Source organism: Artemia franciscana, chromosome 13 (genome assembly GCF_032884065.1).
Source record: "Artemia franciscana chromosome 13, ASM3288406v1, whole genome shotgun sequence".
In the NCBI taxonomy this organism is placed as follows: Eukaryota; Metazoa; Arthropoda; class Branchiopoda; order Anostraca; family Artemiidae; genus Artemia; species Artemia franciscana.
In genome coordinates this window covers 36,960,598-36,986,205 of record NC_088875.1, presented here as the reverse complement: position 1 = coordinate 36,986,205, position 25,608 = coordinate 36,960,598, and the positions used below count along the sequence as shown (strand labels likewise).

The 25,608-nt window shown below is 35.3% G+C and overlaps 1 protein-coding gene across 1 annotated transcript in view; it reads left to right on the top strand.

Moving 5' to 3' along the window:
• The first annotated feature begins 263 nt into the window (after positions 1-263).
• LOC136034312 (uncharacterized) overlaps positions 264-25,608 on the top strand; it is a 40,912-nt gene continuing 15,567 nt past the window's right edge. Inside the window, exons 1-2 of the mRNA XM_065715448.1 lie at positions 264-308; positions 1,786-1,884. Of these exons, the coding sequence (XP_065571520.1) occupies positions 264-308; positions 1,786-1,884 (144 nt within the window). The remainder of the gene's footprint in view (positions 309-1,785; positions 1,885-25,608) is intronic.

Genomic DNA, 25,608 nt, shown 5'->3' with positions numbered 1-25,608 from the left:
TAAAACCCATCTTAAAATCTTCCGGAACTCTAAAAACTGGCAGTTCACTCTATCTCTGTCATTGATGGGGTAGCATACTCCCTGAATGTTTTAACAAAGTTGCTGCCATTATCCGTAACTGTTTTGACTATTTTTCTCTGGCATAACATAAAGTCTTCATTGATTATGTTTAGATGGGAAGCACCAGAAGAAAAATCATAGGTTCCAATAAAAAACCTGCAAGAAATTGCAGCCGACATCTTTCCATAATCAGTGTCAAGCCAATGGATCGTAACACCTATGCAGCTTTTGTAATGTGTGCTGAAAAGGTTAGCAGTGGTGCAAAGATACAGTTTCACGATATAGTTCAGTCCAGAATCTTTTCATTGTTATATACTTCCATTCAACATATGAATATAACGCTTTTTGTGTCATTACGGTTGCAAATGGGCCTAACCCTTGAACCAATTTTATGAAGGTAGGTTTCTCAACTGTGTTTGAAAGCCAAGTAGACTCAATTACATAGTTGTCTATCAAATCATCAACTTGGCTTTTACTCAGTTTAACCAGTCTTCTCTAAAAAAATTTCTCCACTGAACACGAATCTTGCGGTGCCCCTTCTTCCAAGCTTTCATCACTTACTCAATCATCCATTAGGAGTTTTTTTCTTTCAGAATGATGTTTTTCTGCTTCCTCCTTAAATTTGACCGCATCTGCTAAATGCCAGATGCGAGTGAGGGTGAACATGCCACAAAAAATGGCCTAACCAATTCAAGCTATAAAGATGACAACTCAAATTTCTAATTTTAAAAATTGTATGAGATATTTCGTATTTGGACTAGATTTTCGCACATTCACACGGCAAGTAACTTCTTTAGCATCACAATTGATTTGCATTAAAATTGACGGCTTCAAAAATAGCCACTTAGCAGTTCTAAATAAAAATTCTATTCTTCATTTATAATAAGCCCAAAATTTTTGAAATTAATTCAAATTTTTAGACGGTTTTAGAAAAGTTCAAGACAAAAATGTACCAAGTACTTAAGTAGCAATAAGTACATGAAAAATGTATTTAAGTATGTACTTCAATTACTTTCAAAAATGTCTTTAAGTATGCATTTATATACTTAGAACTTTACTTAAGTACATGTATCTAGATACCGACTCAACACTCTGGTTGCGAGTCCGTGTGCCTGAGTTGCCGATTTTCTGTCACTACATGTTTCGGTGATCAATAAAGCGGCCGAAATACAGTCACATCTATTCAATACTTTGCTTGTGAATCTATACCACTGCACCTATCTTGTGGTAGATGACTACTAAATTTTTAGAAACAATTTTCCTAGTAGTTTTTCTGTACATTAACCTATTGTTGGTAACGCGTATTACTATCCGTGATAAGAAAGACCGATTTCTTTTTAATATTCTTTTCTTAACCAATAGAAAAGACTTTTGTCAATTAAAACGAACCAAGATTAATTTTAAAACTTTTCACAAAAATAGGTTGTAAAGAAAAGAAGATAATTTAATTAATCCAAGAATGAGTAAAAATTAAGTCAAAGAATTTTTTAAGCCTAATGCTTTTTTTTCTTTCTTTTTTAATTTCAACCTGCACGGTCTAAATACTTGAACGGAATTTGCACTTAGATTGTTTTTCACTTAATCTCAGTAGTAATTTTCTTGGTTCTTGTTCAATAAATAACTATAATTAATTACATTAAACTATATTAAACGTGGGGTTAAGCACCAATCTCACTGCCATTGCTATTTTTGAAATTCTCAATGCCGACCCTTTTTTACTATTAGGGAAAAACGCCTTGTCCGGGCATTACTATATGCAGCATTTGTTGCCAACACTGGTATATAATTTTAGCAACAAGTATAAATGCAAAAAACCAGGAAAAGGTAAGACCCTATGAATCTGACAGTGCTTTATCTCAGACATATATTGTTTCTAGATTAAAATTGATTTCTTAAAATATAAAGCTGGTACTTAATATTGGACATGATGCACTTAGGTTTAGATGGACACTTGTCTTAGATTAAATATGTCAAGAATGGGTCTTTCTATGAGTCAGAGACATCGTTCTGATATTAATACCCTTAATACAAGATAAAAGTACGTTTTTAAAGGTTAGGTTCAAGCTTCAAATATGTGTCCAAGATTGGGCATACCTAATGACTATCAATATAGCCCACTTAAAGTATTCAGCATTATTCATAGCAAAATATTCAAGCTAATCATATTCTTATTAAGGAAATGGTAAAATTCTAGTTAATTGACTTCTTGCTATCTCTGAAAGGGTTTAGGCAAGCAAAATGAAACTTTCAGGGGTGGGTCTACAGGCTAAAGTATGTCCCAGGAAGGTATTTTAAAGTAGCCACCTCCACTCCTTCTCCCTCTAGAGGGCCCTGAAATTTGCCTACCTAACCTAACCTGAAATTTTGACAAAACAACATTTTACCTAAATTTTCAGTTACTAGTTGCTTTTTCTCTGCCTTTAGTTCTGAAAATTACATAAAAAAAGTAGTTTTTTTTAACTGAAAGTAAGGAGTGACATTAAAACTTAAAATGAACAGAAATTACTCTGTATATGAAATGGGTTGTCCCCTCTGCAATCCCTTGCTCTTTACGCTAAAACTTTTAATTGTTTTAAAAAACAGAATTGTGGCAAAGAGACAAACTTTAGCATAAAGAGCAAGGGATTGTGGAGGGGACAACCCATTTCATGTATGGAGTAATTTCTGTTTGTTTTAAGCTTTAATGTCACTCCTTACTTTCAGTTAAAAAAACTAGTTTTTTTATGTAATTTCTGAATGTTTTTGAATTAATGCATGTTTTGATCAGAAACAGCTTTCTCTTAGTTTTGATCAGACAATGTTGAGAAATAAAGGGTGGGGAAAGAGGCCTAGTTGCCCTGCAATTTTTCGGTTACATAAAAAGGCAACTATAAATTTTAATTTTTAATGAATGTTTTTGTTAGTAAAAAATATACGTAACTTAAGAATTAACTTATATAACAAACTTTTATATTCTTAAATTTTTATTATGTATATGAGGGGGTTTATACCCTCGTTAATACCTCGCTCTTTACACTAAATTGTAAGTTTTGTCCCAATTCTTTAAGAATGACCCCTGAATCAGAAAGGCTGTAGAATAAATAGTTGAAATTACTAAAAATACTATAGCATAAAGAGCAAGGTATTTATCTCCTCCTAAATACCTTGCTCTTTATGCTAAAGTATTTTTAGAACCCCTCATATGCATAATAATCTCTGTTCATTTTAAGTTTCAATGCTACTCCTTACTTTCAATTGAAAAAAATCCTGTTATTTGAGTAGAATTTTGAGCCAAATCAATGTTTTTTTTCAAAATTTAGGAAATGTATTTGCATATCTTTAAACCTTATAAAATGGGATTGAGCAAATTTCTGAAAACAATTTTGTTGTACTTCAATTAAGCAGAAGATCTATTTTGCAAGGTTTCACTTTTATAATACACATATTTTTAAAGGTCATCAAAGATCTGGGCCTTCTATAGGGAGAAGGAATAGAGGTAGGTACTTCAAAATACCTTCCCGGGACATACTTTAGCCTGTAGACCCAGCCCTGAAAGTTTCATTTTCCTAACCTAAATCCTTTCCAAGATAGAAAGAAGTCAATTAACTAGAATTTTACCAAGGAAATTAAGACAAATCCAACAGTGAAACAATCTACTTTTGGTAAATGTTTAGTTTCCAGTTTAGAGCACTTACAAGTGCTAATTCTATAGAAGTGCATCCATTTCTGGTTGACCCTCCTCCTCCAATTGGGCAAACTAAATTTGTGTAAAGTGGGCAGGGTTTTGAAGCCAAGAGAAATGTTAGGGTTGAAAAATATGAATAAAATTAAATTTGGAATACTATTTCCTGTCATCACTGGTAATTTGTGTATAGTAATAAGTCTAACGATAATTAAAAAGCTTATATATCCATCAATGCTAATTATCCACTTTCACTTTCCAGTTGGAACTAGCCAGTGAACTCATGAAAAAGAGTGATTAGTTGAATATTGCATTTATGTTGTGTTGATTTGAAGTCATGCCTTCTGACACAATGGAGATTATGCAGTTTTTCAGTTCAAGATTAAATTTGTTTTAAAAGATTCTTTGGCTATGGGAAGGCCTTGGTGAAATAAATTTGGTTGAATAGTGATTCTTGCAAGTGAATATTACCAATAGAGCAAAGCAAATTAGTCCATGAGCCCTGCAGGCAGCATGGCAGGTCTGTATTCTATATTTATTGAATAATTATTTGGCCTGAAGCCTGAAAGAGCAAACAAAAAGTAGGTCATAAATATGAACTAACAATTCAGCCAATCAGAATACAGACCGTGCCCCACTGCCTGCTGGGCTCATGGACTAATTTGCTTCAATATGTAGGTAATATTCACTTGCAAGAATCACTATTCAACCAAATTTGTTTTAGCGAAATCTTCCCATAGCCAAAGAATCTTTTAAAACAAGAACTGAAAAACTGTATAATCTCCATTGCATCACAAGACATTTCTTCAAATCAATACAACATAAATACAATATTTAACTAATCTTCAGTTAAATATGGGCAAACTTCAAAACCCTGTCCACTTTACACATTTTTAGTTTGTTGAAGGGGGATTTTAGGAAGCTAAAAAGTGGATTTTAGAAATCTGAAAATGGATGCACTTCTAGAATTAGCATTTGTAAGGGCTCTGAACTGGAAACTAAATAATTACCCTATTTCCTTGGTAATATAATAAATATTTTATGCCCAGTAATTAATCTGTTGAAGCAGTAGTTTGTTAGACAGCTATGATGATTATCTGTCAGAGTTCTGGGTATTTTACTCTACAACAATATTGTATATTTTATACTCTTCCCAAATATCATATTTATATTTTTTACCATGTACCTCCCCCCTCCCCAATGGTTTAAATAGGCTGTAGCTCTACTCCTAAATAATTTGTCTGCTTTGTCTGTCATCTTATGATGTGTCATGTCTATTTTTTTTTTAAATATGTTTTTTGCAGCCTTCACCCATGAAAACTGCTTTGCCTAGCCTAATTGATTTAGATTGAAGTGTTCAATAAAAGTATCATTTAAAAAATAGAAAAAGACATGATAGTATGACTAATAGAAATACAGGCTATTAGAAATTGAAAATTGTCAGAGTTGACAATCTGAGCTGTATTCAGGATTATTTAGTGTTCAGTATACTACTCTGATCCATAGCTTCCCAGTTCATTTTACGCTTCCTGGGGGACAACTCAGTATCCAGTCTTTGTTTTAAGATGTCCACAGATTCAGAAGTAGTAGTTTCTTCAGAGAGTTTATTTCATCATTTGATGCTTCTTGAGGAAGAGAATTGATTGTGGACTCTGGATAAGGTAGGCTTCTTATTAAGTTTCAACTGATGACCTCTACATCTTGAGTTAGGATGAACTGTGGGAAATAATGCTGAAAGTATATCAGCCCTAATTAAATTATAGGTTAAAATGGCATCTCCTTTATTTTACCTTTATATAAGTGTTGAGAGTTTCAGCTTTGCCAGTCTTGCAGGGTAGGAAAGTTCCTACATGCCAGATATCATTTTGGTGGCACATCTTCTAGCACTTTTATGTGTTTTTTTTTAAATAAGAGGAGGCTATAGACATTCCAACTTCAAGCTTGGGACAAAAAGTCCCTTATACAGAAGACTGATGACTTTAAGGGAACAAGTGGAAAGAGTACGCTTAATCAGCCTCATGGTTGAACCTGCACCAGCAGCAAACTAGCATTAGTGCTAAATTTTATTTCATTGTCAATAGCAATTCCAAGATCTTACTATGCATTACCTTAAATTGCAGCTTGGAGCAATATAAGGATTTCTCCTTGTAGAAACTCCGGAGTTGATAACACATGACACATAGTTGAATACATACACTTGACTAGTGGTTTGATGTTGATGCTGATTCGAGTGCTTCCCAGTTATACTTCCATTCTTTTTTTGACCATTCGTTGTCAAGATGGTTCTTAAAGCTGTCTGTGGTTTGGGCAGCAATGGTATCTGGCTGTAATTTGTTCCAGAGGTTGGCAACACGGTTGGTAAGAAAATGGGTGTGTTGCCGTTTTGAGGAGAAAGGCATGGATAACTTCAAGTTATGTCCCCTTTTACAAGAATCCTGAGACGCCAGAGGAAGAAGACCAGGAAGTGCCTTTGAATTAATAAGTTTATGAACCTGAATGGCATCACCCCGTCTTCTTCTAATAAACCAGATTTGGGAGTTTCAGCTTGCATAGCCTTGTAGGGTAAGGTAGCTCATGCAGTCCATTCACCATCTTAGTTGCTCTTCTCTTGACATCTTCAAGTATTTTAACGTATTTTTTGAGAAAAAAGATTCTTTGCATGAGTGCTAAATTTAAGATCATTGTCAACAATTACTCCTAGGTCACGTTCTTCCAACACTGGAGAAAGGAGCTGACCGTAAAGAAAGTAAGTTGTATTGATATTCTTGTGCCCAAAGTGTAAAACATGACATTTTGACACATTGAAATTGAGTAGCCAAGATTTCGCCCAAACGCTAAGGAGATCAAGGTCATTTTGAAGTTGGGAAGTATCTTCAAGAGTGCTAGCTGGACCAATTACCTTGGAATCATCAGCATATAATGTCATCCTGCTGCTAAGCGCTGGAGGAGCATCATTTATGAAAATTTTGAACATGGTGGGGCCAAGAACACTACCCTGTGGAACCCCACTGATAACATTCTGAGAGGAGGAGAGAATAGGATTGCCATCTGCATCAAACAGTCTTACATGCTGAACACGATTCCTCAAGAAATCCAGAATCAATTTAAGAATTTGTTCCTCCAAACCAATAGATTGTAGCTTAAGCTCAAGTCTCCTATGACAAACTTTGTCAAATGCTTTTGAAACATCAAGGAGGATCATGTCAACAGGGATTCCCAACTCCAGTAGTTTGGAATATAGTCATATGACTCAAGCAGATTAGTGTCAGCTGATCTGTTGCATTGAAAACCATGTTGAGAGCCGTTAAGAAGATGATATGCTCAATAACTGCTTTGTTGACAATATGTTCAAGAAGCTTAACAACAACAGAGGTAATACTAATAGGCTGGTAATTTTCCACAGAATCTTTCCTTCCCTTTTTGTGAATGGGGGTAATATATGCCACTTTCCACTCTGCAGGAAGCTTTGAGCTATCAAGAGATAGTCTAATGAGCTTCGAAAGTGGGTATACTATTTCTGTTCTGCACTCATGCAAGAGACAGGGTTGGAGGCCATCTGGCCCTGCAGATTTATTTACATCCAACAAAGCTAGCTGTTTCATAACAGACTCCTCAGTCAGCTCAAGAGGTGGCATTGGTTGAGTAACAATATATGAGGGGGGAGCTGGGAGCTTACCAGCAGTTTCTGATGTAAAAGCTGATGCAAATTGGTTATTTAGGATCTCGGCTTTAATAGCTAGGTCTGGAACTGTCTGACCATGATGAGTCAAATCAGGGACATAGTGCCTATTTTGACATTTAACAGAAGCATACTGCCAAAACGGCTTGGGATTATTTTTTATATTTTCAGCTAACCTTTCTTCATGTCTCTTCTTCAGTTGTTTGATGGAATTGGTGGCCTCATTCCGTGCCTTTTGATACTTCTGATAGCTTGCATCTGTTTTCTTTTTTTTTTAAGTGTTTCCAGGTTTGATTCTTCCTATTCAGTAGTTTGCTAGTTAGACAAGTCATGAAGGGTAGTGTTTTTGCCTGTCTCCTCCAAAATGTTCTTGTGTGAGCTTTGTCAAAAACTAGCAATACAGCTTTGAATTTCTGCCAAGATTCTTTGATATCTGAAGTGAATATGGTATCCCAATCAAAGTCAGCAAGTCTCTCAGAGATACGCTTGTAATCAATAACTTTTTGTTGTTTAGGAAGAGGTTGAGTAGTAGACAAGAGCAATTCTGTGAGGATAGCAGCATGATCACTGTTACCAATAGGGGCAAGAAATTCATTTTTAGTCCACAAATCTGGATTATTAAGAATAACCAGGTCCAGTATGTTGGATGCTTGACCATCTCTGTACCCTGTAGGCTGGTCGACAGTTTGGAACAGCGAATGTTCAGACAGACAAGTAGGAAATGGAGATTCCTGTTCTTTGGCTGAAAAAACAGAACCATCAACCCAATCATAATCGGGAAAATTGAAGTCTCCAAGAATCACCACATGTTGGTTGCAAGAGTCTTTGATAATATTGTAGAATTACCATTGCAGAATTACCAAGACCACTGTTGTAGAATTACCACACTGCAGTCTAACCCAGACATTCTCAACCCAAACACAGCAATGGGAAGATGGAATCAAAGTGCTTACCTTGAAACTGCTTTTTACATATATTCCAACACCTCTCCTGCAGGCATCGGACTCAATGTTAGATATGAGTGGGTATCCACTGATTTCAAGTGCTTGGGCTGTAAGAGGCTGTTTCACATTTTTGGGGCATATCTCAGATATGGCTGCAATATCAACTATTTCTTTTGCTAGGCGGAGATGAAGTTCTGGACTCTTGTTGAAGAGACCATCAGCATTCGCACTAAGAATCCTTAATTTTCCAATATCATTTTTATGACGAGTTGCACTTTTGGTTGCACTGTGCTGAGATGATTTAATAGAAAAAATTGCACCAGCAGAAAGAAGTTCAGTTGATGAAGCACCAGAAGAAACTGTTTAATTAGCTCTGAAAAATGGGAACTACTTGAAGACAACCCACTAATACATGAAACATCATCATCAACTGAAACAAACGAACTATTTGCACTCTCATCTGGTGACAATAGTCTGTCCAGATGAGAAACATTACAGCTTAGTTCAAAATCATCTCCTGCTGTGGAACTGCAGTCTGCAGCAGGTCTGCGTCGTTTTTTATGATGATTTCTAAGTTCCTGATTACAAGATTTTTTTCACCTGATGCTTTTCTCTCTTTCAGTTGCTGAACAAGCTCTCTATGTTTAAGGCAATCCTCCCTGGATTGGTCGGCTTGAAACTGGATGTCCGCTCTGAGCTCAAACCATTTCTGAAGGATTTTTTCTTAACCTCGAAATAGGACACAGTAAAAATTACTGGTGGAGGACGTTGGCATGGGGTTGAATTTGGACGAGATGGCAAACGTCTAACATTAATTAGCTCGCCAGGATTGATGTAATACTGCTGTACTAAATAATCTTGAATAAAAATAGATGGCTCACCAGACACTGGTATTCCAAGTGCAACAATATTTAATTTTCGATTATCATGATTCTTTTCAGCTCGCACTATTTGTATAATATCGGATGCACTCAGGGCTGAGACGTTAGCTGATTTGATTTCTTCTCGGGCAATCGACCGAGTAGTCTTTTCATCACACTTTGTGGAGAGGTTTTGCTCAGTAGTAACCACTTTAGTGTTTAAAAGTTTGAAGTCTACTTTCAACGTATCCATGGTACTATTGACCAGTTCAGTTAGCGTCTGGGTGATAGTTGTCTGGAAGGGCAACATGGCGGCGGAAACGGCAGATGTTATGTCCGCTACAATGGAGGCATGAGTTGGTGGGCTTGTAAGGCATTTAAAACAGTTCCATGCGCACTCAAGCGTACTAGTAGCCGAGCTCAATGCAGCAAATTCTTCATCATTCAAATTTAAACAAACAGCACAAATCTATTTGCTGCAAGAGTCGCGCTGCAAACATTTAGAACTCTCGTCAAGGCCTGTCAGGCATTTCATACAGCGGTCTGACTTGGAGGGGCTTTCTCGAACGCGCTTTTCAGGTCTATTTCCCAATTCATCAGACACGCCAACGCTTGTTACTGTCGATTTTGGCATAATATTGGCAACACTTATTACAACTGTGAAGAAAACAGTTGAAAGATAATCAATATTAATTCAGTGACATGGCACTTATCACAAATAAAGTAATTGTCTAATTAAAAACAAAATAAGACGAAAATGGTATTATTTTGTTAAGCGTTTTTTTCTGCATCCATTAGTATATAACACATTGGGAAAGAAGCACTCGGTCTATAGGAAATGTTGGATAAATTTAAACTAGGTCACAGCACATCAATAAAGTTTGTATCACCATCATCAGCTGTTTACAGAGGAAAGTGGGTGACTTGAGAAAATTTAAGAGCAACAAGGCTTTGTTTTGCCAAAGTGAATGACATGGAACTTGACAGCATTAAATTTAAGAAGCCAAGCCTCAACCCAATGATCAAGCAGTTCAAGATTGACAAAGTATTTCATCATGATAGATGATAGATAGATAAGCTTTTATTTTCACCAAAGTTTTCATGGCACTGCCAAATTTCTTTGGCACAGTCACATTAAAAAGCAATGCAAAAAAAAAAAAACACTTATAAATCCTCCTGACATTTTTTAGACATTTTTATAAAACTAGGTATAGAACTCTTTGCTAACCACTGGTGGGCACAACATACCGGCTGAAGTTTCTCAACATGCACTGCAACCCTGCACGGTAGTCGTTTTGTTGTGGATTGAAGGGGGAAAAGGTTTTTGTGTATTGGTTGGATCAGAGATTTTCTTTAAAATGCAGAGGTTCTCTCTTCTTTTTTCCAGAGTTTGCACTCTAAACTTCATACAACATTTTTGCCTGCTTTGAAACTATTATTAGAGCTCTTTTCTTAACTCTTTCAAGCATGGCGCTTTGCTCAGCCATCAGTCCAAAATGCCATACAATAAAAGATGTAAATATCTGGAGGGGGGCTATGTTTTGAAATAAGCTTGAGCATCTGCAGCCCAGCATTACCCCTTCTTTTAGACTAGTTGTGTTTGCTTCCAATTTGAAATCACTGGTAATAATAATTCCCAAGAGTTTAATCTTACTTACTTTAAGAGAATCAGAGATAGTTGGTAGGACATTTGGTTCAGAATTTAAAAATGAAATAGTTAAAATAGAAGATTTACTGTGATTTACTGTCATATTTGAAACGGAAGCTTTAATTTTCACATAATCGATTAAAGTTTGAGCTTTGCTACATTCATTTGCTTCACAAATTTCTCCAAGGGTAAGGTCATCAGCATATATGTTCAACAGTCTTCGCAATCATTACCAAAATCATTTATCATAACTAGAAAAAGACTAGGACCCAGGATGGTACCTTGAGGCATTCCACAAAAAACTGGCTCCAGCTCAGAGAAAGAAAGACAGAGAAATGTGGAACTTTTTATTAAAAAACTCATAATGATTTTCACAACAGCAGGGTTCACTCTAAAATCAATTGAAAGCTTATAATTTAGAATGTTATGATGAATCAGATCAAAACCCTTTTTAAACTCAATTGTTATTAAGTTTAGCCATTTACCAGACTCATCAATATGCTTAAAAATAAAATCCAAAAGACTGACTAGATAATGGGATATTGATGTTATCTTTCTGTTACTGTACTGATGAGGATCAAGGAAGGGTTCAACTTCAGCTTTTAGTCAATTTGCTACAAAGCTTTTGTATATTTTGCTGAACAATGGGTTCAAAGTGATTGATCTCACATCATCGAAATTAAGTTGAGTATTTTTTTAGGGATTGGATTAACATATCCCATTTTCCATATCTGTGGGTAAATTAAAGAAGTTTAAATGCAATTAAAAATTTGTGTTAGTGGCTTAATCAATTTGTCAGGAAGAAATGCTTTTATAAGTACAATTGAAATATCTATGGGAGTTATACTAGTTTGTTTAAGTTTCTTTATTTTACTAAAAACTTTATCCTCAGAAATAGTAGGTTGAGGTCATCATGTGGAATTTTCTGATACTCTTGGTTCGTTTTATTTACATCAAGAGGCGGCAAAGACTGAATTATTCTGGCCAAATGACCATTTAACTGGTTAGCAGCTGTTTCATCATTGAATTCTGAACAAAAATCAACACCACTAGGGGATTTTCCACAAATTTGTTTTATTTTCTTATACTACATGCTAGGCTTTGATTCAAAGAGCTTATCAATTTTTTTTTGGTAGTACTCAGCTCCAGCTTTTCTTGTCTTTTTACATACTTTGTTGCAGAGCATATTAGCATCTCTCATTTTCCCTTCTTTTCTTAGTTGAATTTTATACTAAATCAAATCTTTAATTTCTTGGGTTATGTAAGGATGATCTGTGTTGCACTGCTTGGAAGTTTTCTCGGGGAAGCATTGCTCATATTTGTTTCTTAATTTATCTTGCAGAAATTTAGCTTTCTCATCCGAGGACTTTAAAATTGCAACCTCATCCCAGGACTTGGATGTAATCCGATGTCCGAATTCTAATATACCCCTATCTGAAAGATGCTGGTAGGAAACTTTCTCAACTACATATTTTACTTTATACGAAGGTAGCTGAGACCACTTTAATGTAGTGGTAGCTACCACCAAGGGGAGGTAGGTCTTGAGTTTCATTATAATGTTCTGATAAATTTGTGCAAAATATGTTGAATTTAGTATATCTTTAGTAGTTGGAAACTTTATTATCTGGTTGAGTCCTTGATTTCTGAGGAAGTTTTCAAGTCTTAGATCATTTGTATCACCAGTAATGCAAATTCCAACATTTGGGGACTTAGAAGTAATAAGATCAACACACAAATCTAACTTTTCAACAAAGACCCTTTTTTGGAAAGATAGAAAGATAGAAGGCAGAGTGTAAAAGTGCTTGGAGAAAAAGGGTCAGGCATTTTGCTCAGATAGTACTGAAGGGGAAAGTAGAGTCCCACAGGGAACAATCCTTGGTCCAACATTATTTAACATCTATATTAACAATGTCCCACAATATGTCAAAAATAAAATGAACCTAATGCTGACAATTTGAAAATCATCAGCCCTGCTAAAACTGCCAAAGAGCAAGCCTTATTACAAGCCGACCTAGACAAACTCTCGGATTGGGCAAAACTCTTTAGGCTAGAATCCATAATTAAGAAATGCAAGACAATTCATATTGGCAGAACAAATATGAGGGGTCAGTATGACATAAGAGGAATAGATGGTGTTAAAGATGGTTGATTCCTTTCATGCTGAAAGAGACCTTGGTATACATGCGGATGAAGAATCAAAGTTTGAGCAATATACTCAGTCAGTTGCCTCCAAAGCACTCCAGACCCTGGGAATTGTAAAAAGAACATTCCGCAGTAGGTTACCAAAGTGGATGTCAGAGCTCTATAAAGGACTTGTTTGACCAAAACTGGAATTTGGTATGTGTGTGGCAACCCCATTAAATAAAAGTGACAAGAAAAACTTAAGAGTGTCCACAAGTGAGCAACTACATCAATAGAGGTTTTTAGAAGCCAGGCCTACCCACCCCACTCTCCAATCCTATTGGTCACTTAAAAAGGGCGCTAGAGCTTTTGATTTCCATTTGAATAAGTTCTTTCCCTTGCCATTTTCTAGGACCATTGGTTTGACACGATTATCTCTAGAGAAAAAAAAATCTGATGGTGTGATTTTTATTAAGATCACCTGACTTTTACAATTTTTGAAAATTAGGCAAATTTTCTTAGGCTCATAGCTTTTGGTGGGCTATATTTACTTAATGCCTGTTATATGTTTGGAATCAACAGGGAATGCCAATTCTTTTGATATGTCTACTGCTATCAACATTCCATTTTTTAGAGGTTCAGTTTCTATTGGGCTGAGTTGCTCCTTACCTACAGTTTGTTACCCCAAACTGTTTGATGACTATCAGGGGCACCAGCAGAAAATTTTCGAGGGGTAGGGGGCAGACTCCAAAATAGCAGTGGTGGCTGGGTGACAGTTTAGGTACTTTAGGGCACCAAACTACAACTTTATCCCAAAGAGGACAAATTTGTAATCAGGATATCATCATGGTATACAGAATGCTGCATACTCAGTCCTTGCAACAAAACATGCTTGAGCCTGGCCAGTCAACAAGAACTAGAGGACACACCATGAAGCTGTACTGCAAACAAGCCAACACCAGACTACAGAACAAGTTCTTCCCAAATAAAGTCATGGGGCTCTGGAACTCTCTGAAGCAATCTCAGCCCCTAGTGTGGAGACCTTCAGGGAGTTGTGGACAAAGATTGGTTGTCCAAGCCAAGGCTCTGAGAATAGGATAGAGCAGACACATTGAATCAACCTCTTCACTAACCAGCACGTACAGGATAATACCTTATTCACTGGACAATGCGATTTAGGGTAAGATTATTTTGTAGAAGGGCATGATCTTCACTAGAAATGCTGGTTCAATGAGCTTCAGGTTTTCAGCATGGAGTTTCAGTATACTGGTGATAAGGGAAGGAGCATCATTGATGAAGATTAAATAAAAAAAAAACTAATTTTTTTAGCTGAAAGTAAGAAGCGACATTAAAACTTAAAACGAACAGAAATTACTCCGTATATGAAATGGGTTGTCCCCTCCGCAATCCCTCGCTCTTTACGCTAAAGCTTTTAATTCTTTTAAAAAGTAGAATTGTGGCAAAGAGTCAAACTTTAGCGTAAAGAGTGAGGGGTTGCGGAGGGGACAACCCATTTCATATACGGAGTAATTTCTGTTCGTTTTAAGTTTTAATGTCGTTCCTTACTTCCAGCTAAAAAAATTAGTTGTTTTTTTTTATTTAATTTCTGAACGTTTTTGAATTAATGCATGTTTGGTTTTGGCTCTCCGCACATAAATTATTAAAATGAAATTTGTATATTAATTCTTTTTTTTGGCTAAATGGCTTTCTCTCAGATTTGATCAGACGATTTTGAGAAATAAGGGGTGGAGAAGGAGGCCTCGTTGCCCTCCAATTTTTCGGTTACTTAAAAAGGCAACTAGAACTTTTAATTTTTAACGAACGTTTTTATTAGTAAAAAATATACGTAACTTAAGAATTAACTTATGTAACAAACTTTCATAACCTTATATTTTTATTATGTATACGAGGGGGTTTGTACCCTCGTTAATACCTCGCTCTTTACACTAAATCGTAAGTTTTGTCCCAATTCTTTAAGAATGACTCCTGAATCAGAAAGGCCGTAGAATAAATAGTTGAAATTACTAAAAATATTCTAGCATAAAGAGCAAGGTATTTATCGCCTCCTAAATACCTCTCTCTTTATGCTAAAGTATTTTTAGAACCCCTCATGTGCGTAATAATCTCTGTTCGTTTTAAGTTTCAATGCTTCTTCTTCCTTTGATTTGAAAAAACGTTTTCATGTTTATTTTTCATTGTTTTCTTATAGTAATGCTAGAGAATCCTGCGCCCTTTTCATTGAATTTTTCTTCCCCCATGACAGATTCCTCCAAGGAAAGATCCTCCAACATAGCCCCCTCTCCTCAGCCCCACCCCCAAACAAAATAAAGTCCCCCTGAAAACGTCTGTACACTTCCCAATAAACATTACTATATGTAAACACTGGTCAAAGTTTGTAACTTGCAGCCCCTGCCCCAGGGATTGTGGGGGAGTAAGTCATCCCCAAAGACATAGTTATTATGGTTTTTGACTATGCTGACCAAATGGCTATCTCAAAGTTTTGATCCGTTGACTTTGGAAAAAAATGAGCGTGGGAGGGGGCCTAGATGCCCTCCAATTTTTTTGGTCACTTAAAAAGGGCACTAGAACTTTTCATTTCTGTTAGAATGAGCCCTCTTGCGACATTCTAGGACCACCTGGTCGATACGATGACCCCTGGGGAAAAACAAAAACAAAAACAAACAAATAAACACGCACCCGTGATTTGTCTTATGGCAAAAAATACAAAATTCCGCATTTTTGTAGATAGGAGCTTGAAACTTCTACAGCAGGGTTCTCTGATACGTTGAATCTGATGGTGTCATTTTCGTTAAGATCCTACGACTTTTAGGGGGTGTTTCCCCCTATTTTCCTAAATAAGGCAAATTTTCTCAGGCTCTTAACTATTAAGACTAAACTTGATGAAACTTATATATTTAAAATCAGCATTAAAATGCGATTCTTTTGATGTAGCTATTGATATCAAAATTCAATTTTTTAGAGTTTTGGTTACTATTGAGCCGGGTCGCTCCTTACTACAGTTTGTTACCACGAACTGTTTAATATGAAAAAGTTTAGGACCCATAACAGTTTTCCTAAGAACTCTGCTCAAACCATGCTTATACAAAGAAAGAATTCAGCTACCAGAGTCATCAATAATTGAAAACATTGAGATTGTATACAAAGAAAGTCAAGGATCTAAAGAAGGGACTTCTTGTCAATCTTGACAGTATGTAATTTGATTGCAAGTCACTTGTGACAAACTTTGTCAAAAGATTTTGAAAAGTCAAACAGAATCATGTCAGCAGGCATCCCTGTATCAAATTACTTAGTGCTATGATCATATGATTCAAGGAGATTGGTATCAACACATTTTCCAGAGCAAAAACCATGCTATGAGCTGTGCAAGGGATTATTTGCTTCAAGATGTCTAATAACTGCAGAAACGATTATTCTTTCAAGAACCTTAACATCTGCTGATGTAATGCTAATTGGTTGGTAATTTCAGCAAGGCCCTTTCCACCTTTCTTAAATATTGGAATGATATGGGCTGTTTTCTATACAGAGATTGGACAATAGAGAAGAAGAAAATTTGGTGTCTCATGGGGAATTTACTGATGCAATGCTCAGGAAGATTAATCTAATCTGCACAGTCAATCTCAAACCAATGACTCACAAAAAAATAGAAATAGTTGCCTCCATATCTACCAATCAGTGTCTTTTCATTTAGATAGTAGGTTATTTTATTTATCTTGTGTTTTCTCTGTACTGCGAAAAATATTTTTGCTTCTTTATTAACCCTTATCCAGGATGGTATTACAGTTGGTATTGCAGTAAGATTGTAATTGGTGCATAATCAAGGCTGGTCAACAGTGCTTCCTATGTTTGGGGACGACAGGCAAGAATTATTCTCAAAAGTTCCTGAAGTTTTCACTCCATAAGTTGTAACAAATAAGATAAATCTTTATACTGATAGTTCAAAAGTTAATGGATCTGCAGAATCATTAATGACAAGAGCTTTTATATAATGACAAGAGCTTCACTCTCATTTTGAGCTCACAAGTGAAAACTTGAATTCAATATCCAAAAATGTAAGACTGCTTTTGGCATTAAGAATGGAATATGGCAGCATCATATGATAAGAGGAGATAACTCCAGACAAATCATTGCCTATTCAGTAGCTAAATGAGATTTGGGAATTATTGTTAGAAAGGAATTGAATTTTATTATCATGCTCAGACATCAGCTGCCAAAAACCCTTGGTTTAATTGAGTGTGCAATATATATCAGCTCTCTTAAAGTTATAATCAAGCTGCATTAGGATCTTGTTTAATTTGGGGTGTGTGTTGTCAACACAGGGATCAGTAGAAAATAGATTCTATCCAAAGCCAGGCGAAAAAAATCGTTTATGGATGCTATTATCTTCACTGCCCATCTTGATTTAATGAAATAAAGCTCCCAATATTTATGTAGACAAACCAGAAAGGGGATGCCATAATGACTTGTACACTTTTAAATTCCATTTTCATATCAAAAGTCCTTTCAATTCAGCAAAACCTTCAAAATAGGAAGGCATACTAAAACTTTATCCCAGAATATCACCACTCCAGTTTGTTGAGGCTTTTAAGATTGATATTGACAGAAATTCTAATAGGTTAATAAAAATAATTATGTGGAAAATATGTGAAAATTTTTGGTAGTTTTTTTTTGTGTTTTCTTATGATTTTGTTTTATGAATACCCAAGGCCCAGGGCATTTTTCACAGTTGAAAAAAGTTTCAAAAAACAGGAAGATAAGTCTTCCAACAAGATCAGAATATTGTAAGCTTTGGTGATGACAGTGGTCAAGTATGGTTCCAAAGCATGGGTACTCCGAAAAATGGAGGAGGATATGCAAGATGTTCTCCAGAGAAATTTCCTATGGATTGTTTTGGGTACTCAACAGGGAGGCTGATTGAAAGTTAGGTACTGACCACATCTCAAACAGTAAGCTGTAACAAAGAGTGGTTCAAACTTGGTTTCTAGGGCTATAATGAGAGAAAGGATAAGATAGCTTGAACATGCTCTGCTGATGAAATATGACAGATTGCCAAAGATTGTCCCTGTCAGCCAACCAGTGAGCCATCTACGGCAAAATAAAAAGCAGGCTGTCCCTAGATGGGGGGGGGATGTTGTAAGAAAAGATTTAAGGGAAATGGGAGAGTGTAAAGAGTGAGGTTTTGAATGGATTCTTATGGAGGAGCATGTGTAGCTATGTTAGCCTTAGGTCGATGGTGCTGCAGTAAGTTGTTAGGAGTAGTAGTAGTATTATGGTTTTTTGTTTGTTGTGTTTTATTATTGATTCTGAGTTTTGAATTTAGCCTTTAAGGGCTTCTGATAGCAATTTTTGTTAGTATGTTTTGTCGCTCTACTGTTATAAAGTTATATACTAATGATTAGGAAAGTTTTCAGATAAGTAATATTATCATCTATTTTGGAATTGCCCTAGTAGGTAGCATACCAATAAGAATATCTATGAAAATATTGCATACCAGCAACAGACACATTTCCTTAATGCTAGAGAAGCATACTGTAGGCCAGTTTTGATTTTTTTTTTTTTTTTTTTTTTTTGTTCGTTTTTTTAAGTTAAGATTGGTAGATAATATACATCTTCGCATAAACTATGAAGCCTCGAAAGAAGAGAAGGGAGCCTTAAAACACTTTCTTGGGACCTGACTAAGCTGTAGATTCATTTCTGACAGTTATATTAAAATACTTTCCACATCACCTTTAATGAATATAGGTGTGTTTCTGACACTTTCTTTCACCTAGCTTAACAACTATCCAAGCTTGTAAAAAGCTGCTTAACCAGATTAAAAGACCGACAAAACAGCAATGCTTCTCAATGATTGCCAAATATGAATAAGGGAAAGACAGAGCCTGGAAAACAGTTTCACAGGCCCAAACTTAGACTGTAAATCCATTCCTGATCATTTTCTTCCCGGGGGAAATAAATTCCCCCGTAAGTTTCCAAAATTTGTGAAAAGCTGCTAAACCAAAAGTCCAAACATTGGTTTTGGTTTAGCATACCAATTTTTAAACCAAATTGGACTTTAAAAGTCCAAAACATAATAAATAATTTCTGAGACAAAACAATATAAGAAAAACAGAATAAGAAAACATAAGAGAAGAAAGAAAAAAGAGGCAAATCAGTCATCCCACAGTTCAGTAGTGATCTCAAATCAACTTTATTCAGCCAGTGTGATATGGGCTGCAAATCAACAAGAATAAAACAAAGTGATGAAGTTCAACCCTCTGAAACATGATCTCTTCTGTCTAAAACCATGGTACCCAGTTGTGTCAACTGCGGTTAAACTTTGTGCCAGTTTTGCTCAGGCTGCTCCTTTAGCCCACATGTTGCAAACCTAGTACAGAGAGGAATTTAAACCTTAAGATCATTGGTTACTTTGCAGCACCAATGTTTCTTTACAAGGTGACTCATATGCAGGAAACTAAATATAGGAAAAAGAATAACCATAGATTAAAGTCCTCAGAACAGTACACAGTCATAGCGTTATTTACAATGCTCATATTAATTTGGATCTTCCATATTTCAACAAAACCATTTTGCAGTCTACTGGGATTTCTGACAATTCAAAAAGCCTTACACAAAACACACCTTACAAATGAAAATTTATCTACCATTCAGTATCAGGTTTTTTATGTAGTTTTCTTTTCACTATTAGTCTACTAATTATCTATATTTTTCTTATTTCTGCACCAAGAAGAGATGAGCTGAGTTCTCGACTCAAATATTTATGGTTTTCTCTCTTTTACTGCTAGCTGGGATTTACCCTTTTTTTTTGTTACCTTACCTTAAATTACCTTACATCGCACATCCAACAAGATAAAGTGGTTTGAACCTCCCATAGAAAACCTCAATGGTGCTGTTTTCAGTTGTGAATCTGATCTTATGATCTGGCATCTTAGTTTAGCTTCCATTCAGCATTGACCCATTCTTGATTAATTCCTTTCTTTAAGGCTTCAAGGGTTTGGGACTGGACAGTGGCTTTGAACAGAGTTGGACAGAACAGATAAATGAGAAATGCTGGTGCTCTCACCTGGTGCAACGTGGGACCTGCAGATTCCTGGTTTGTCCTCTTGTTGAGAGTGATAGGGTAACTAAGTGATAGCTGATATTTTCTTCCACAGAAACTTTCACGAAAAAAAAATGGGGAAGAAGTTGCCCAATCCTGGAGCCATATCCACATGTATTTAATTGGTACTATACCACTTTGGATTTTACTATACAAGCGAAGGTTATTAGATTTGTTACGTTATTATGCAACTTGTCTCAAGACAAATTTAAGGTATCTGAGAGACTCTTCAATGTGTTCTTGAAAACCTGTACCTTCATTCCAATTATATGAGAAGCTTGTGCTTTCAGGTATATGTCTGTACAGACAATCTCAACTCTATTACCTTTGGCTCATTATATATCCATACCAACAAATATTATGGTACTGTGGGGAAGCAACCCATAATAGATAACTTTATTTGGAAAGGGTTTTTCAGCCCAAAAAAGCCCACGAAAACAGACAATGAATTAGCCATTAATCAGAAGTCAGAGCAAATGCCTTGTTGTTTACAATTTTGTTTAGAGAAACTCGTAAAAGGTCCACCCTGATGCCACTCTGAGGCCACGCAAGCAGGATTTCCCTTCCCGCAATAGGGACAGAGAAAGGAACTTATGACGGAGCAGAAACCTCAAACTATCAGACAGCACCAGAACAGTCCCAACCTTTTATACCCAGCCTATCCTCGTCAGGATAAAAATAACAATCCAAAACCTAATAGGGTAATGACTTAGGTAGTGAGGCCGTTACTGGAATACCATATTATACCAGCACTCTCCTATTGGTAGTTTAGTCTTTTATTTTTCAGCAATGTTTTCCGAATTTTTGAAGTTTGAGAATTTCATTAATTTGTACCTTAAAACATCAGCCTGTAAAAATAGCCTTCTGAATAGACATTAAAGTTCAAAGAAGATGCAGTTTATTCATGATATATGAAGAGTAAATTTGAAACATTACAAGCATAAATCTTCTGTAAGATATCAAACTCAAATAAACAGGATTATTATGAATGAAAAAGTGAACCCTAAAATAAACAGAAATTACAACAAACAGTGAAGTTAAACTCATAACAAACGTGAAATTACTGGAAATAAATGCAGTGTAGCTCCTCCCCTCAAACGCTCCAAATCGTTTGAACATTTTATGTGGATTATTGAAAACAATGATATTTTTGAGAAGTTTCCTTTCTGTATAATAAAAGCCAAAGTACTGCTCAAACTGGCCAATCTTTTTTGGAAAAAAAAAATGTATAAATTCTCTTCTAATTATTTATGTAAATTTATGAGCGAAAAGGATGAAGCGCTTTTAGAATGTCTGTATACTAGCCTCAAAATTAAGACTCTAATAAAAGGGAAATCAAACATCTTAATATTTGAGGCTTTTATTGCCTAATGGACGAGTGGGATGTTCACATTGGTGGATCCCAGGGCGGGGAACCCCGGCCCACCCAAGACTTTTTTTCTGGCGCCTTCATTCCCTGTTTTTTCTGTTTTTCACCTTTTTGTTCAAACAAATTTGTCTATTTGGTCAGTTATTAGTGCCCTTGCCACATTGCCCCCCCCCCCGAATATTTTGCTGTAGGTCTTATCCTAGATCTTTATATGCCTCCATACGTACCAATGGCATGTATAATGTGCCATAGGTTAAAAAAGGCTTATTAATTTTGTTCTGAAATATACCATGGTTTGGTTGATTGTTGAGTCTTATGCTCAGAAGCCTTATAGATCAAGTTAGTCAAGGAAATAGCCTATGTCTTTTAGTCATGCTTATCTAATACCACATATTTTTGTTTTAGGACTTTATTGGTGTTCTAAAGAATAACGTATTCTGTCATTATATGGATTGCAAGAAACAAAAACAACTTTCAGAGGAAGCATGAATTTTCTATAAGAAAATCAAAATGGTATTAATATGTTTTAATGTATTTTATGGTAGCTACTATTTAGAAAGTTTTTTTTCAGGAAGGAGGAGGGGGATCAATTTCTTTATTGACTATAGTATTGCATTCATAGCTGCCTAAGTAAAGAGTGATGTTGGCACAATGTTTTTTTTTGGTTTTAGATCAGGGCATTTCGTATCGAAGGAGTCGTTGTAGAATCTTCAAAAAAGACTCAATCGTTAGGAAATTGAAAGATTCATTGCTCTTTTTAATTGTCGAAAGTGATTGTAGGGCAAATAACCCCCCTCTAACGCCCACCATTTCCCCAAACAAATCCAATCAAAATTTTGAAATATCCATTTTGTTCAACATAGTTTAAAGGTTAAGAAATTATGTATCTGAGGATAACAACCCCCCTATAGCCCTCAGGGCAAGGGTTGTGTTTTATGCCCTAGGGGTATATAAGGTATATATATAAAGTGTGATTGTATAAACTTCGAAGGGGGCCTCTTGGATTCTTAATCAGAAGTTCTTGTGTCCTTTTTTAAGATTCAGAGTGGTCGGAGGATGGAACCCCCCTCCCCCATTCACACCTCGTATTTTCCCAAAATGTGACTGACAAACCCCATGCCTACTCAAGACCAGAACATAATTTGCTCTTTACTGAAAACAAATACATTTAAAATGTTTTCACTTTGTTTTTATTTGTTTAAAATGTTTTTACTAGATAAATGAAGGGGGAATCTCCCTCTTGCACTCCAATTATAGCGCGAGTGTCTGGTCCCCTTTTTAAGAGAAACAAGAGATTGGAGGACAAGCAGCCCTTCTCTCAAGCCCATTCATTTTCCAAACACATCCAGTCAAAATTTTGGGATAGCCATTTTGTTTAGCATAGCAGAACGGACCAGCAACTATGTCTTTAGGGATTTTAGGTATGTCATTCCCCCACAGTTTTGCAATTGGCCCATTATGCTTTAAAACTAAATGTTGCTTTTAAATTATTCAACAGGCATTGTGTTTATGGTTGCCAATAAGACACCTCGGCAATATATCGAAAACGATCGGGGGTATCAAGTTGAAACTTTTGGGGATGCTAAAATTGTTACTTCTGCTCTAACAATTTAAATAAACCAAAAGAGTTTAAGTGTATCCAGGTTGTCAAAGAGTATAGATAGAATCTTTTGGGAATGGTATTAAGTTTTGTTTTTCAGGCAAACTTCTGGAGGTATAAAAAAAAAATACTGTTTGTGTTAGGATTAAAAATTGTTTAAAAAGTTTCTCCAACATACAAATAGCAACTCTTGCTATGGATTCTTATAGACAAAATGGGAAAGATCTAAAATATTTTTTCCATCAAGAAGACTACGCCAATAAAAACGAATAGAAATTAATTTAATTTTTTTTCACAAAGCAAGTTTTTCAAGAAAAGTAAGAGCTTCAATAAACCAAGAATGAGCAAAAGTAAATTCAAATAATCTTCCAAGCGTAAAACTACCACAAATCACTATCATTACATAAGTGAAACTCAAAACGAACAGAAATTATAATAAATAGCCAATTCAAACTCAAAACGAGCAAAAATTATCATGAGTAGCGGTGAAAACCATCAGGCCTTCTCAAGACCAGGACACAATTTATGCTTTACTGAAAACAAAATATGTTTAAAATGTTTTCACCTTTCCTACTTTCATAAATAAAAAATCATCAAAATCTTAAGGAAGAAATGTCAGTATATGTCAATTAAACTGACCATCCACGATCATTTGTTTTGTTTTTTTTTTTTTTTGTTTAGTAAATCGCAAATTGTGTTCTGGTCTTAAGAAGTCATGGGGATTTTCAGCCATACTCATGTTAATTTTTGTTCGTTTTGTGTTTGAATCGGCTATTTATTGTAATTTCTGTTCGTTTTGAGTCTCATTTATTTATTGGTAGTGATTTATGGTAGTTTTACGCTTGGGATATTATTCGACTTTACCATTGCTCATTCTTGGCTTGATGGAGCTCTTTAATTTTCTTGAAAAACTTGTTTGTGGAAAAAGTTTTTTAAATTAATACTACTTCAAGGTCAACACTGTTAATAAAACAGAGAAAAGGAGAGGGGGTCGCCACTTAAAATACTAAGCAAAATAATCCATAAGAGTTTTACTTTTTAAAATTACTTAAAAGAGTAAATGCCCTTTGTGTTTTGTATCACAGGTAGTCTGTGATAAATAATGTGGTATATAGGCATTATTTTCTATATATGTATATATATATATATATATATATATATATATATATATATATATATATATATATATATATATATATATATATACATGCCTTTTGGTAGCATGTGGATTGATCTTCTGCTTGGAAATACGGGGTTCAGGGTTGGATTCCCGTTGCTACAAGAATGGGCTACAGGCTTCCTACCTGTCTTGGTAAAAAAAAAGCCCTATCAACTGAAACGTCGATTTCACACACTATAGATCATAAATGGATCTGGAGGATATATATATATATATATATATATATATATATATATATATATATATATATATATATATATATATATATATATATATATATATATATATATATATATATATATATCCCACCTTGTGGGCTCTTTTTTTGCAGAAACCCACCTAGCAGGCTGTTTGATGGTCCAAAATTTGCTTGTATAAGATTGTAGTAGCTTAGGCCTTTTGCCCTCGCAAATGATTCATATTACATATTGCAATGGATTAAATCATTTTGATGGGAACTTTATGGGTATTTCCTTTCTGCTCTGTTTGAAAATAAGACTGATCAATCTATGTTTTTTACATTGTTAACTACATAGTATGCGCAAATCTTCTTAGGCTAAATAATCCTCTCCCCCACATTGTGGAATCAGAAATGTATAAGCAAGACCCAAAGTCTTAAGAAAGATGTAGAACTTATGACGAAAATCCATCCTTCAAAGATTCCCCCTTTTTTTATATTTTTCAAAATGGTCCTCCCAGCTTTCTGGATAAATATCCTTGGGGCCTTATGCTCTTCTACATTTTTTGTAAAGAAGAAATTAAGATATTTTAGTTTTTTTTTGCAAAAGATGTACTAATTCTAAACTAGTGTGAAGAGAATTTTATTCAAACTTGAATAAGGATGAAATACAAATTAAATGAAATTTTGAAAGTAAAATAAGTTTATTTATGCACATTTCCAAGATACCCTGGTATGAAAATGAATGTTTTCAGTCTGTTCTTGGCAGTATAGGCCTTTCTTATTGTTTGTCATTGCGCATTCGCAAAGACGGAATCATGACTCATGAGAAATGAGCGGGACTGATCTGTTCCAAAAATCTTTTACGGAGAAAATATAAATTTTCCACACTGTATAATCCTTAAAGTCAATTAACTAATAATTTGAAGTGTTTAATTTTAAATGGTTTAATAATATCCATTTGAATGCATAGTTTAGTTTTATGGTAGTGTTTGTCTTTGGCTGTAGCAATCAGAAAAGTCACAGTTTTTGGATCTCCGTAGTGATAATTTGTTTTGCTCATTTTCTGCTGATTTCGGACACAAAATCCTTATTTTTAAACTTGGTGCCCGGTTGCCCGGTGAGCGTGAAACTAAATAACTATTTATGGACGTGTTTTTCGTTAAAAATTGAGCTACTGGGTTTTCCTAATTG